The 15,657-nt window shown below is 47.0% G+C and overlaps 1 protein-coding gene across 5 annotated transcripts in view; it reads right to left on the minus strand.

Annotated features, from left to right (window-relative positions):
* rnf19b (ring finger protein 19B) overlaps positions 1–11,901 on the minus strand; it is a 35,879-nt gene extending 23,978 nt beyond the window's left edge. For 2 of the 5 annotated variants that reach the window (XM_072247115.1, XM_072247110.1), the window contains exon 1: positions 11,219–11,717. In XM_072247115.1, coding sequence (XP_072103216.1) covers positions 11,219–11,455 — 237 coding nt within the window. In that variant the 5' untranslated portion in view covers positions 11,456–11,717. The other 3 variants (XM_072247114.1, XM_072247111.1, XM_072247116.1) reach the window with 3 other exon arrangements.
* Positions 11,902–15,657: the final 3,756 nt, after the last annotated feature.

Raw genomic sequence — 15,657 nt, forward strand, 5'->3', positions numbered from 1 at the left:
CCTCTTTGCTGACAAAAAACACCGGCACACCTCAGGGATATGTGCTTAGCCCACTGCTCTACCCTCTCTACACCCATGACTGTGTGGCTAGCCAAAGCTCAAACACCAGCCATAACAGTGGTTCCCAACCTTCTCATGCCATGGACCAATACTGCTAAGCAAGGGGGCCCGTGGATCCCAGATTGGGAACCCCTTACCTGTAAAGTCACTGATGACATCACTGTCGTTGACAGAATCCCAGATGATGGCAATGAGGCTCACAGGAGTGAGAGAGATCAGCTGGTTGAGTGGTGTTGCAACAATAACTCTGCACTCAATGTCAGCAAAGACCAAGGAATTGATCGTGGACCAGGAAGGGAAAGTTTGGAGGACACAGCAGTCCTCATTGAGGTGTCAGTGGTGGAAAAGTTACTGGGTGTCTTGTGCCCAACACATTGACACAACCATACCCACAGCTTTACTTCAGCAGGGGCTTCAGGGGACTTGGCAAGTCACCAAACACAGCTGAAAATGTCTACGGATGTATGGTGGAGAACCACCTGTCTGGCTATATCATAGCCTGGTACGGAAACTCCAGCTCACAGGATCACACCAGGCTGCAGAGTTTTGTACACTCAGCCAGCTCCATCAAAAGCACAACCCTCTCCACCATCGACGACTTCTTCACGATACAGTGCGTCACGAAGAATTCTCACAATGCTCTCTTCTCATTACCCCAGTACAGGAGTCTGAAGACTCACACTTAATATTTTAGGTACCATTTCTTTCCCTCCACCATCAGCTTTCTGGACATCCCATAAACCCATGAACCCTTGTTTTGCACTAATTATCTTTGTAAATAATAGTACATTTTAAACACAGGAAATTCTGCAAGTGCTGGAAATCCAAAGCAACACGCACAAAATGCTGGAGGAACTCAGCAGGTCAGGCAGCATCCATGGAAATGAATAAACAGTCGACGTTTCAGACTGAGACCCTTCTTGAGGACTGGGAAGGAAGGAGGGAGACACCAGAATGAAAAGGTGAGGGGAGGGAAAGGAGGATAGCAGGAAAGTGATGGGTGAAGCCAGGCGGGTGGAGAAAAGTAAAGGGCTGGTGAAGAAGGAATCTAATAGGAGAGAAGAATGACCATAGGAGAACGGGAAAGAGGAGGGGACCCAGGGGGAAGTGATAGGCAGGTGAGAAGAGGCAAGACGCCAGAGTGGGGAATAGAAGAGGGGGAAGGGGGGGGGATTTTTTTTAACTACAAGGAGAAATCGATGTTCATGCCATCAGGTTGCAGGCTACGCAGATGGAATGAATACAAAGTGTTGCTCCCCCACGCTGAGGGAGACCTCATCTTGGCACACGAGGAGGCCAAGGACCGACGTGTCAAAACAGGATTGGGAACTGGAATTAAAATGCTTGGCCACTGGGAAGTAACTTCTATTGTCTTGCGCTGGACTCCTGTCACAAAACAACAGCTCTCACGTCAGGTGGTTTTGATGTAACTTGGCACACATCTTTCAAATTCAGCACAAAAGTCTTGTGTAAGCTGAACCGTTTCCAAAATTCTAACACGTACTTAACCATATAACAAATATAAACATTCCACTGAACTAATTTTCTGAAATAATTGAACTTTGAGGAAGCATCACCCGAAAGGCAGGGTGGGAATCCTATCTGACTGGACTTGATATGCTATCTTCTGCAGTCTGGTTGAATGCTAAGGCAGTCTTTCATTGATGCTGTGATGGTATTACTCTGTAGATTTATCAAGTATGCCTGGCTATGGTGTAGTGGCACTTGCACCAGACTTCGAGGCGAACGGTCCCGGGTTCGAATCCGGCCAGCTGCTGACACCGGATGCACCATAAGACGTGAAGAGGAACTAACTAACCACAAAACAATGAAAGTCAGGGTCTTAATATGGTGACACATATGTACTTTGATAATAAATTTATTTTGAGCTTTATATGCTTTCTAAAGTTGAAATAGTTTTAAATCCAAGGCTAACCAATGCCCGCTTGTTAATACCCAGCAAGGTTGCAGTGATGTACAGATTAAATTTTAAGCCAATCCATTCATCTAACTTTCAACACCAGCGATCTGCAATCAATTCGGAAAGATGGTATATTTTAAAAAGCAGGAGGAAATAATGTCAGAGATCCTTAAAAACAAATTTCCATTCAGCCCAAGAATATTTCCAGGAATGAAAGGGTTAATGTACAAGGAATGTTTGATGGCTCTGGGCCTGTACTCACTGGCGTTTAGAAGAATGGTGGGGGAGGCTCACTGAAACCCATAGAATATTGAAAATATAGAGTAGATGTGGAGAGGATGTTTCCTATAGTGGCAAAGTCTAGGATCAGAGGGCACAGCTTCAGAGTGGGATGTCCATTTAGAACAGAGATGAGGAGGAATTTCTTTAGACAGAGAGTGCTGAATCTGTGGAATTCATTGTCACAGACGGTGGTGGAAGGTCAAGTCAGTGGGGGTATTTAAAGAGGAGGTTGATAGGTTCTTGATTAGTAAGAGTGTCAAAGGTTACTGGGGGGGGAGGAGAAAGGCAGGAGAATGACATTGAGAGGGATGATAAACCGGCCACAATGGGATAGCAGAGTAGACTCGATGGGATGAGTGGCCTAATTCTGCTCCTACAGTCGTAGGACCATATCTGCACACAGTTTTCATGCCTGGATTCCACAAATGCTGGGCCACCTGCTGCTTTCCTACTTCGTGTTTTTTCTGCAAAGAATGCTCTCAAAATGCTAAGCTCTGCACAGTCATCGCTCTGCTGCAAACAGGCAAACCATGATTGTCCTCTAAACCACCACAGGCTACGGGACCTGGTATCTTGCCAACTGCTGTCTCAAATGATGAAGAACTCTCTAGTTTCCTGTGCCTGGATGACTTACTGATGACAAGTCCGAGTCATATGAAAATGAAAATATTGTGAATGGAGGTGATCGAATGAAATTCAACTCAAAATTTTGGTCATCAGCCAGAAACACCAGCTACCAAAAGGTTGATCTATAATGAAATCAGCCGGGTGTCCTCCAAGGCAGCTGACTTGACAAATGGCACGGGTATGTGTCACTTACTGGGCCACTTTATTAGGTACAGAAGTGGAATCCAGTGTAGTCTCCTACTGCCGTAGCCCATCCACTTCAATGTTCAATGTGTTGTGCATTCAGAGGTGTTCTTCTGCACACCACTGTCGTAACATGCAGTTGTCTGAGTTACAGTCACCTTCTTGTCAGCTTGGGCCACACTGTCCATTCTCCTCTGACCTCTCTCATTAACAAGGTCTTTTCACCCCCAGATGTTCACCCCCCCCCCCGACCAACGTCTGTAAACTCTGCCGTTGTGTGTGAAAATCCCAGGAGCTCTGCAGTGTCTGAGATACTCAAACCACCCCATCTGGCACCAACAATCATCCCATGGTCAAAGTCACTTAGATCACGTTTCTTCTCCATTCTGAGAGTCTACGTTCTATTGTCTGAACACGAACCAAACCTCCAGACCAAGTCTGCATGCTTTTCTGCACTGAGTTGCTGCCACATGATTGGCTGATTAGATATTCACATTAATTGACGTGTACCTAATAAAGAGTCCACAGAGTGTAATAGATCTTTTTTTTCAGATTCAGATTTATTTATCACAGATGCAGTCTTAGGCGCGTATATCTAACTAGGGCCTCTATTGTGGACTGAGAGTGGGAAGGGGTCAGGGAGAGGCGAATCATAGAAACATAGAAAACCTACAGCACAATACAGGCCCTTCGGCCCACAATGCTGTGCCAAGCATGCCCCTATCTTAGAAATTACCTAGGGTTACCCATAGCCCTCTTTTTTTCTAAGCTCCATGTATCATGGTTGGGAAAAGGGGAAGGGAGCGGGGAGGGAGTGGGAAACACTTGAGAGACATTCTGCAATGATCAAATGACTTGGTGTCTCAGAGCTGGGTGTGTCTGCACCCACACCAAGCCCCACCCCTGGCACCTCTTCTCTGTCATCTGTCCCACACCCCTTCCACGGCACTCCATCCCCCTCCATTCCAAACATTCTTTGCTCCCACCAGATTTATAAACTCCCTCTCCGCTTCAAGTTGAGAAATACAGCACTGTGCAAAAGCCCTAGCTACATACATGTGCCTGAGATGTTTACATGGTACTGTAGGTAGGTACATTCAGTGAAATGCATCATTTGTGTTAGCAACCCAAGGGTGTGCTGAGGGCAGCCTGCAAGAGTTGCCACACATTCCGGTGTGAGACAGCATGCCCACCATGTTCTGCATTTTTAGTTCGCTCAGCATATAAATGACGAGGAACCAAAGAAAATGACAGAATTGTTTTTCAATAACCATGGAATCTACCAGAACAGTGACCTACATCAATCTGACAATAAACAGAAGTTCGGTGCAGCAGTTCTGAAAGCAGCAGGGAGTGGAACGAGCAAAAAAGGGTAGGTGGTGTTAAAAGGGCTGACAGCACAGCAGAGAAAGGTGTTAAATTACCACATGGAAAGAGTGCAATGCCAGAACGGTGAGAGGAACTTGTAGGAATGACAGCAAACTCTCTGCCTGCTGTTCAGCAAATCAAACGCCTGTGGTGTGCAGTCAGTCATAGAACACGACAGCACAGAAACAGGCTCTTTGGCCTAGTCCCATTGACTTGTACCCAGACCAGAGCCCTCTGTACCCCTTCAAATTTCCCTTAAATGCTGAAATCGAACCCACATCTGCTGGCAACTCATTCCACACTCCCAACCTTCTCTGAATGAATAAGTTCCCCCTCATTTTCTCCTTAAACATTTCACCTTTCACCCTTAACCAATGACTTCTAGTTGTAGACCCACCCAACCTCCTTGGAAAAAAGCCTGCTTTCATTTACCCTCTCTATACCCCTCATGATTTTATATACCTCTATCAAACCTCCATTCACTCTCCTACACTCTAGGAAATAAAGTCCTAAGGGGAAAAAAAGCCAATGACTTTCAACTGTTCTTACGGTTGGATAGCAAGATATCACTGATGTGTATTTCAGGAAAAAAAACTTTCCAAATAATAAGTGATTAAAAAAGTAGAAATTCAAGGTACAAACACTATATGGAATTTACTAAATCCTGACCAATTTATTATGATTTATATGTAAATAATTGAATTAAAGTATATTTCAAAGGTTTTGTTTCAGCCTGTAGCACGAATGCACCTTAACTATAGACACATTCACCTTCATTATTTGCTGATGACAGATTTTTGCTGCTTCCCTGCCTTGGTTGCCTAATTCTCACGGGTACAATTTCTGTGTCCTCAAACCTCAGCAGTAAGAATTGGTGAAAGGGAATCACAAGTTGTCCAAAACACTGACTCTAGATTTAGGAGCACGTCGATCCCAGTTCACCTTCCTATTGTCTGCACGGCCCCGATTGCTGCTTTCTTCCTCCTAACAGCGCAGGTGCCAACAGATCACTGTTCAGATAGTCACAGGAGCAATTCCATTCACAGACTAATTTGTGGTCAGACTCTGATCTACACCATACTCAAGGCAAGATACTATCTAGGTGGATTCCGTTGTTAAGCCCTTTAGTATTGCTGTATCCTATTTGCATTTATGCAAAATCTTCATTGCCTAAAAGCCCAGGGAGAAGGTCTCTACTGCTGGCACCATGCCCAGTGTGGAAAACTGGTGGAAAATATTTCCTCGGCCACTAACAACAGTAAGCACCTCCGCCGACCCGCAGAGCTTCACAGCCTTTGTCAACGTGGGTGACCAACCACATCCTCAGCCCAGATAACCTGCAGACTTGCTCACCACGACGTCTGACTGGCAACTGAAAGTCAATCTCGGCAAGCAATTAAAGTTCCCTGACTTCATCACATCATCATCCCTGAGGCCTGACGTGGTCATTCTGTCAGAAACCTCGAAGCAGGTGGTCATGGAAGGGCCGGCAGTTCCTTGGGGAGACTGGATTGAGGAGGCTCTTGAACACCAGGAGCTGGTGAAGCAGCGCCAGAGAGAGGGGTGGAGGGCACGATGCCAGCCTATAGAGGTGGGGCTTACAGGTTTTGCTGGCTGCCCACCCTAAAGAGCCTACTCTCTCCTCGGCATTATGGGAGCTGCAAAGAAAACAGCCATCAGGACCATCACGGAGGCTGCTGAGCGAGCCTCCAGATGGCTATGGATCAAGAGCTGTGACCTGCAGACCAATGCTGCTAGGATACAAGCCAAGGCCTGATCAACCCTGGCTGGGTTACCTGGGTGTGAGTATCTGGTTTTGAAAGGCTGACACACCCAGTTACCCCAGGTTACATCACTGCTTATGTGTCCCAGCACATCCTAGGATGTATCTCAGCATCATGTCAGGAGCAAATCCATGCAAAGACGGACGTGTGGTTTGACTCTCTGATCTATCGCAGACTGAGGGAAAGCTACTGGATTCCAAGACAACTGCAAGGTGGATTCCTTTGTTTTGTACTGCTGTAGCCTTAATTCTTTATTGCGATTTATAATTCAGTTTATAACAACCCTCTGAAAATCCGTTAACTGTTGGTTCAAGTCCCGTTCCAGGAACTTGGACATTTGTTACCTAGCGATACAGCATGGCATATAGGCCCTTCAGGCTCTTCGAGCCATGCTAGCCCAGCAACCCTGGTTAACCCTAACCTAGTCACGGGACGATTTTCCAATGACAAGTTAACCTACCTGGTAGGTCTTTGGACTGTGGAGGGAAACTGGAGCACCCAGGGAAAACCCTCTCATTCCAAGGGGAGGAAACTCCTTACAGAATGGTGCAGGAATCGAACTCCGAAACGCCCCGAGCTGTAATAGCATCACGCTAACGGTTATGCTACAGTGGTGCCGCCCCCCCCACCCCCCCATTGTCAGTGGTCTCTACAGAAGGCACTGCCTCCGAATTCCGCCACTCATACCATGACATCTTTTCACAGCTACCATTGGAAGGAGGTGCAGCGGTCTTTAAGTCCCGTACCACCAGGTTCAAGAACAGCTACTTCCCTTCATTCATTTGGTTCTTGAGCCAATCAGCACAATCCTCATCACTACAGCTTAGCAACATTCTTCTCCTCTGCCTATCTATCTCTGCCCCCTGGGTCCCCTCCTCCTTCCATTTCTCCTATGGTCCCCTCTTCTCTCCCTTCAGATCCCTCCTTCTCCAGCCCTTGACCTTTCTCACCTCCCTGGCTTCACACCTCACCTCCTTCTCCTCTCCCCATATTCTTATTCTGGCACCTCCCCCCTTCCTTCCCAGTCCTGGGGAAAGATCTCGGCCCGAAACATCGATTGTTTACACATTCTCCTTGATGCTGCCCGACTTGCTGAGTTCCTCCAGCACTATGTGTGTGTTGCATTGTCAACACTTCGACCTAAAATGAACTGTTTTATTTTGTTCTAATTGTGTAGTTTCTTGCAACAACTTATTTATGTCTCTTTCTTGTTTGACTGCTGCTTATATGTTGCAGTTTGCCCCAGATTTTGCTTCAAATAAGCTCGCCACTGCACCTGTGAATATGTACTTGGGTTTACAGCAATAAACTTGACCTTGGCTTTAAAAGAATTGTGCTGGCATGCCATTGTAGTGCTGAAGAACCACTGGAATTTAAGAGGTGCCAAGTTCTGGACCTATTTCCTGTTTTCCAAAGTGTGCATACAAGATGTCAGCACACTACTTCAGAGAAGAACAACAATTTATCCCCGTCCTGACAAATGCAAAATAACTCAGTCAAAATCTTTAAAACAGATAATCTGCTCATTTACATGGTACTCTCTGGGCAATCTTGTTAAACGCAGGTTATCAACAGTCAATGCATTCCATAAGGCAAGTCTGGCCTCATATTTTGAATATCTAAATCATGGGTAGGGAGAATGGCAAAGACAAGCAAAAAGCGTGGGGGTGGGAAGGAGGGAGATAGAGGGAGTGAGAAAGGGGGGATGGGAGGTGGGAAGGAGGGAGATGGAGAGAGTGAGAAAGGGGGGATGGGAGGTGGGAAGGAGGGAGATGGAGGGAGTGAGAAAGGGGGGATGAGAGATGGGAGGTAGGAAGGAGGGAGATAGAGGGAGTGAGAAAGGGGGGATGAGAGGTGGAGGTGGGAAGGAGGAAGATAGAGGGAGTGAGAAAGGGGGGATGAGAGATGGGAGGTGGGAAGGAGGGAGACAGAGGGAGTGAGAAAGGGGGGATAAGGTATGGAGGTGGCAAGGTGCAATGAGAGATGGGAGTGGGAAGGAGGGAAAGAGAAAGGGGGGATGAGAGATGGGAGTGGGAAGGAGGGAGATAGAGAGAGAGGAAAGGGGATGAGAGATGGGAGTGGGAAGGAGGGAGAGAGAAAGGGGGGATGAGAGATGGGAGTGGGAAGGAGGGAGATAGAGAGAGAGGAAAGGGGATGAGAGATGGGAGTGGGAAGGAGGGAGAGAGAAAGGGGGGATGAGAGATGGGAGTGGGAAGGAGGGAGATAGAGAGAGGAAAGGGGATGAGAGATGGGAGTGGGAAGGAGGGAGAGAGAAAGGGGGGATGAGAGATGGGAGTGGGAAGGAGGGATATAGAGAGAGAAAGGAGAGGACAAGAGTTGAGGGTAGGAAGGAGAGATGAGAGATGGGAGAGAAAAAGGGGAGCTGAGAGATGGGGTTGGGAGGGAGGGAGATGGCGAGAGAAAGGGGGATGAGAGATGAGGGTAGGAAGGTGGAATGAGAGATGGTGGGAAGGAGGAAGATAGGGAGAGAGACAGGGGAGGATAAGAGATGGGGGTGGGAAGGAGGGAGATAGAAGGAGTGAGAAAGGGGGCGAGAAAAATGGGATAGGATGGATGGAGATAAAGGGAGCTGGAAAGGGGATGAAAGATGGTGACAAGGAGGGAGATAGAGGGGCTGAGACCAAACGAAGGGGGAAGACACCAGAATAAAAAGGCGGGGGGAGGGGAAAGAAGCTGGCTGAAAGGTGACAGGTGAACTATAGTCAGCTATAAATGGACACATTCAGAGAGGCCAAATGTAAAACCATTTATTCACTGAACCAGGTGTTCCAGGGTTAAAAACCTTAAGGCTCTAGAAATGATCCAAGTAGTGCTGTTAGATTATAAAAGGAACTGGCAAAATTGATTCAAAGTTAGAACAATTCAGACTTCAAGAAGTTAGTAGGGAAAAGGTTAAGTGCAAGGAAGAATGCGACTGGTTACTGATTGGCCTGTAAAGCAGGCTGTATAAACGGTCAAGGAACTCCAATGTCCTCACAGAAACAGAACCACTGAGAACACAGAGATGGACTGATATGTGCAAAACCGCCTTTTTCTCCTACTTCTAAAAAAAAGTGTTAACATGAACCATTCACACATGAAAGGTACGACACCCAAGAGAATTTAGTGCTTTGCCAGGAAATGACGGTGGCATTTTGTGATCATGTGCTATTTACAAGATAAGGATTTTCTGATGTTTAGTGTAGATCTTTCATAATGAAGGTTTCGGGGAAAAAAAACGTTCGAAAAGATCTATCTAACGTGCAACTGGACTAACACAAGTCTTAAACATGAAAAAGACCGCGTCTTCAGCTTTGCCAAACAGGTTAATACCTCTTTGAAAAACACTTGTTGCAGTGACTTGCTTTTTCTTTTAAAAAGGTAGTAAAAATTGCCCATTTTGAGCTTGGACAATTCTTGATTTACCAGAGAGTTATAATGATTGTTGCCGAGCTTTCACAATAGGGTGGTGTATCCAATTCACAGCTCTGCACTTTGGAATATTCACTTGACTTATTCTCCGATTTCAGTAGATCAAAGGTGGCAGAAATATATTTTGATAACGTTTACTATCTGGCATGATACTTGCTGAAAAGGTCTGGACCAAGTTCCTATTGGGTAACAACTCAGTACACGACAGTTATGAATAATCCTAGACCTCCAAGAGGACCACAACCATCACCAAAGTGCTGGAGGAACTCAGCAGGTTGGGCAGAATCTATGGAAATTAATAAACAATCGATGTTTCAGGCTGACATCCTTCTTCAGTGGTTAGGAGGCTTGCGTGCCTCAGTGACCTGGAGAACTATGTTGGCTGGAGTCAGGGCTTTATGCTTTAGCTCTTGGTCGGGTCACCCATGCCAAACAGGTCAAAGGGTAGAGGCCAGACTAAGAGTGGGTCACCAGTCCTCCCGGTTTGGGGGTTCAGCCCTAACTATCCTGACTGGTCAAACAAAATTGTTACAGAAACAGCAATGAAGAACCCTTCTACTTCTGCGGGTGACAGTGTGAGTCTCAAACCCAGGACCTGCATGGCTGACAGTCGTGAAAACTGAGAGGAAGCTACTGACACGATGAAGGAAATCCTGAACATCACCAGAGATGGAGGACCTTCATTGCTGCCCGTTACACCGCTAGGAAGAAAGATTAATCCTCGAAATTCATTTGTTTATTGATTGAGATACCCGGTTCCAGCCTAATCACCGGACAATTTACAACAACCAATTAACCTGCCAACCAGCAGGTCTTTGGACTGAGAGGGGAACACAGATGAAACTCAATGCGGTCACGGGGAGAACATACCAACTCCTTACAGGCAGCGGCAGGAATTGAACCCGTGTCACTGGTACTGTAAAGCGTTGTGCTAACCACTACGCCACTCTGCCTAACAGAAGCTTATGATGGTCTTAGACTTTTCTGTACTATTTTTCTGGTCATTACTTTGCTGTGATCACCGGGTATGGGGGGGTTGGGTGGACATTTACCAAAGGGCACGTCGGATTTCTATGTATCAGCGTAACAAGGTCTCAACACAGACGTGCTGATGGTGCTGGCGTTAGGTACCTGCAAGCATTCTCTCGTTCACTGCGATTGTAAGACATAGGAGCAGATTCAGGCCTTTCAGGACATTGTTTAGTTATTAAGATACAGTGCAGAATAAGCCTTTGAACCGCGCTCTGCCCCCAGTTCAACCCTACCCTAATCACGGGGCAATTTACAATGACCAATTAACCTACCAACGGGTACGCCCGGAGGAAACCCACGCGATCACGGGTGGGGAAGGGAAACTACCTTGCCGACAGCGGCGTTATATATATAATTATTATGGCAACACAAGGCAATCAGGCCAACGCACCAATCATCTTAAGTTTTCGAATTCCCTTATTAGTTTGATCAGATTTTTGAACGGCGCTAATAATTAACCGGAGCACAAAAAAAGGTGCTGGAACGCGGCTAGGCGTCCGTCTACATTGAACGGTAATTAGAATCGAACCTTCTTCGCCGAATCTGAAGATGTCAAGGTTGTCTGACTGTCGGTCACCTGTGGTTTTCTGTCGGGCTCCGCCACCTCTGCATGGATGCTCTCGATACTGGAGATGGACACTTCCTGCTTCTGTTTTCCTCTCGACTTTCCATGAAACATGCCATGGAGAGAAATCCTCCTTCTCTTTGCAGGACACTTGGGATTGGGGGGTGCGTTCGCCGGGGAGCGGGGAGAATGGGACCGCATTGTTCGTTCGGAACGCGTTCTCCTGGGTCCGCTACGCAGCTCCGGTCACCATGGGCAGTGCGGGGCAGCCGGCACAGCTAGATGCAGAGAGTACCTCCAGGAAGCTCCCCCCTGTCTATTTCGTTCAGCAGTTCCTGCATCTGGAGTCAGTCTTCTCTCTCTCCCTAGTCGAGGCTGCAACATAAAACAGAGGGGGGTGAGCGAGTTGGTTTTCACTCAGGTTCACCAGTTGTGTCATCACACAATCTTGACAGAGCATGCTCAAAGCGCCTCACCTACCGCTCCTAACCCCGAGTGAGCGGCGTGTGGGTCGGGAAGTGCGTCATGGTCAATAATTTGTTCATTTCGGGCTCCCTTCTGCACCCCGTGTTGAGGGCTGACAAACGCGGCACAGTCAGACAGCAGCCTGGCTTTGATCGAGTGATATTTAACGCCCAGCCAGCCAGCCCACTTGTGTTTGGGAAAAAGATCTCGTTTATAGTTTCAAGGGTTTCGGCGTCGCACAGATGTTTGACTTTCATTTTGGCTGCTTGGTCGGTGAATCATTTTAACCCTTGAGCAACCGCAGTAACCGGGAAGGACACACTGAGTGGTAAAATCTGCGGAACTCTGCCTTCAGGATTTGTTTAAATACACTTTTCGTTGTGGGGATTATATTGCTACTGTGCGCTCATCTTAGAAAAATAACAATACATTATTTTACATAACCCCAGTGGATTCCGGGCTAACTGGGACACATCGGGATCAGTACATTTTGGCCCAATTAAGCGGCTGCCCATTAGCTAAGTTTCATGACAATTAAAAAAAGTATTAAAAAAGGCAAACTATCATTTAACTAGGGACCAAATTATGAATTTAAATGAAATACATTATAAATGAGAGCACTACCAATATTACTACAGTATTATAAATTTGTCAGAATGGTGGTTGCGACGCGTCTAGTCTGGTGGGGTAGTAGGTAGTTAGTGCTTGTCGCTCTCACTTTCAGCTTCCACCGCCGGCTCGCAGTCTTGTGGAAAGGAGAGCTGAATGTGTAAGCCTCTCCCTGCCAGTACACAGCCTCTCCAACAGCAAGCCTCACGTAGTGCCTCCTCTCTGGTGACACACGGAAACTGAACTCCTTTCGGACTCGGGCCGAACTACAGAGGACGGGGAGGAGGTCTGGCCCCTGCACACGGAGCACACAGGCCCACCGGTGTGTGGACACGCCCTGGTGGTGCTGAACCAGATCCCCAGCTATGGACAAATGACCCCACTGCCTTGTGGGCAGCTTCGGGAGGGACAAAGCCCAGGCAGCTAATCTGGAGTGGGGCCCCTAAGGCGGCTGGGCGTCACTGAACATCCTCCCAGCAGCTCCTGAAGCCGAGCTGCTGTCAAACGTTTTGCTTCATAATCTTTCCTTTGGACTACACTGGTGAGGCCGAGAGGGGAACTGAGCGTCTCAGGATCTCCATACCTTCCACCCAGGCCTGTGATGATGATCAGCACCACCCATTGTCCTCCGAGACAGACGGATGCCAACCATTACAAAATTGTGTATTAATCCCTAATAGCTATTGACAGAAGAATTCATCGCTGCTGTGTTCTTTCTGTTGACTGGAAATGAACAAAATCTGTGCAGACCCCTAGTACTGATAACAGGCTGCCTCCGTTACCTCCTTGCATAAAGTCAAAATTTTTAAAAAAGACAATGATCAAAAATCACTTTTTTTTTGAATCAGCGTCCGTCGGCCCAAATTGATAACCTAAAAAGCACACCTAACCGATGCTGTTTAAAAACTGTTTGCTCCGTAATGTCTAACGGCTGTTTCTGGCATCTCCAAGCCTGAATACTTGAAACCGCAGTGAACAAAACAGTTCTGAATTGTCTTACCTGCCTTTTGAACACAAACACACTCATCTGGCACTACTTTGAAAACTGTTTCGCTCTCAGCAAGGTGTAGTGCCTGACGGCTGCACGTGCGTGCATGTGTGCATCTGACGGCGACTGCCTCCTGTCCCAATTAAAGCAGCACCGTGCCCTAAATAAAAGTTTTCGTTCTTTGCCCCGAATAAATGGCTGCCCCTATTAGCCGATGGCCCAGCGGATGGGAATTCACAGGCTTCTCCACAACGGCTTCCTCAGAAATTACTCATCCTTTCCTTCACTTGTTTGCCCCAGCCGAGTGCGACTGGCGGCCCGTCAAAGATTAGAACCCAGCACAGAGTTCCAGTCCGTGTCAGTAAAACACTGAAAACTTTATTTCTTTGTACAAGTGCTTAAACATTTAATATTTTAGAGAATATTTTAAAAATACTGATTTCCCAAAAGGGCATCGAATCAACTAGTGGTGAATGAGAAACTGAATTAAAGTGTCCTAGGCCACTTGTGTGCGGCCGAGGAGTATACCTGCACATTCCCCCCACAAACTCGCACAATGAAGTGGCTTGTCATATCCAGACTAACCAATAGCCAGAGTGCATTTTCTCACTGCACCGCTTATGAAGAGGACGTGGGTTTTCTTTGCAACCCACCACATGCTGAGACCATGACCTCTGCTGATGTCATTTAAGGGAGGGAGGGAAATGAGACGGTGAGTATTGTACGTCCTGAGGCTACAGCACAGTCATCCTGCGGTGAGGAAAGATTGGGTCTGCTTAAGTTGGCTATTAATACAGCAAATTGCTTTAATATGATTTAAATTCAACCCTTTGTGAACCTCCAGGCAAAGGACAAACAGAAAGCGACCAGAACAGGCAGCAGCACCAACAGATAAAACGATAGTTCGAATAGGAAAGGCCGATGTGCCCTGGCTCAGAGGTCGACAGTCGTTCCTTTCTGCCCCTCGTGGCGCATCAGGCGGTAACCTTGCTGTTTCTCAACACAGCACGGACGGAAAGCATGCGAGGCGCCGGCCGGATTCGAACCCAGGGCCGCTCGCCCCGAAGTCTGGTGCAGGTGCCACGACACCGCCAGCCAGCTTTCCAAGATTGATAACAAGGGGAAACAGATCAGGATCAGAATCGGAATTAACATCACTGGCGTATGTCATGATTTTTTTTTTGTTTTGCTACAGCAGTACATTGCAATACATAATAATAAAGTTCATGGTCTTTGACCCTGATTTTTCTTGGCAAATTGCCATTGCCTTCTCCTGGGCAATGTCTTTACAAGATAGGTGACCCCAGCCATTATCAGTACCCTTCAGAGATTGCCTGCCTGGCGCCAGTGTCACATAACCAGGATTTGTGATCTGCACCATCTGCTCGTACGACCATCCACCACCTGCTCCCATGGCTTCAGATGACCCTGACCGGGGGGTTAAGCAGGTGCTACACCTTGCCCAAGGGCAACCTGCAAGCTAACGGAGGAAAGGAGCACCTTACCCCCCCTTTGGTAGAAATGTATCTCCACTCCCCCCACCCATATAAAATTGAAAATTATATGTATATATACACACACGCACATAAAGAAATTTGAGATATGTAGTGCAAAGAGAGAGTGGTTTGTATTGTCCAGGTGATCTAAGGCTGTGTGAAGAGACTTTGAGATCACCTGGACAATACAAACACCTATGTCAGGAAGCTGTTCGTTGACGATAGCTCAGTGCTTAACACCATCATTCCCACAATCCAGACCGATAAGTTACAGGATCTGGGCCTCTGTACCTCCCTCTGTAATTGGATCCTCGAGTTCCTGACCAGAAGACCACAATCCGTGTGGATTGGTGATAATATCTCCTCCCCGCTGACCTCAGGGGTGTGTGCTTAGCCCATTGCTCTGCTCCCTATGAATGGTGTTGTGGTAACAACCTTGCACTCAATGTCAGGAAAGCAAAAGAGCTGATTGTACACTTCCAGAGGGTAAAACGAGGGAACACAAACCAATCCTCATAGAGGGATCAGAAGTGGAGAGAGTGAGCAATTTCAAATTCCTGGGTGTCAAGATCTCTGAGGATCTAACCTGGTCCCAACATATCAATGCAGCTATAAAGCAGGCAAGACAGCAACTACAGGAGTTTGAACAGATTTGGTTTGTCAGCTAAAACACTGGAAAACTTCTGTAGGTGTACCGTAAACAGCGTTTTGAGTGGCTGCATCACTGTCTGGTACGGGGGGATTACTACGCAGGATCAAAAGAGGCTACAGAAAGTTGTAAAGTTAGCTCCATCTCAAAATCAGAATCAGGTTTATTATCACCAGCATGTGTCATGAAATTTGTT

The sequence above is a fragment of the Mobula birostris genome, chromosome 30 (assembly GCF_030028105.1).
Source record: "Mobula birostris isolate sMobBir1 chromosome 30, sMobBir1.hap1, whole genome shotgun sequence".
Taxonomy (NCBI): domain Eukaryota; kingdom Metazoa; phylum Chordata; class Chondrichthyes; order Myliobatiformes; family Myliobatidae; genus Mobula; species Mobula birostris.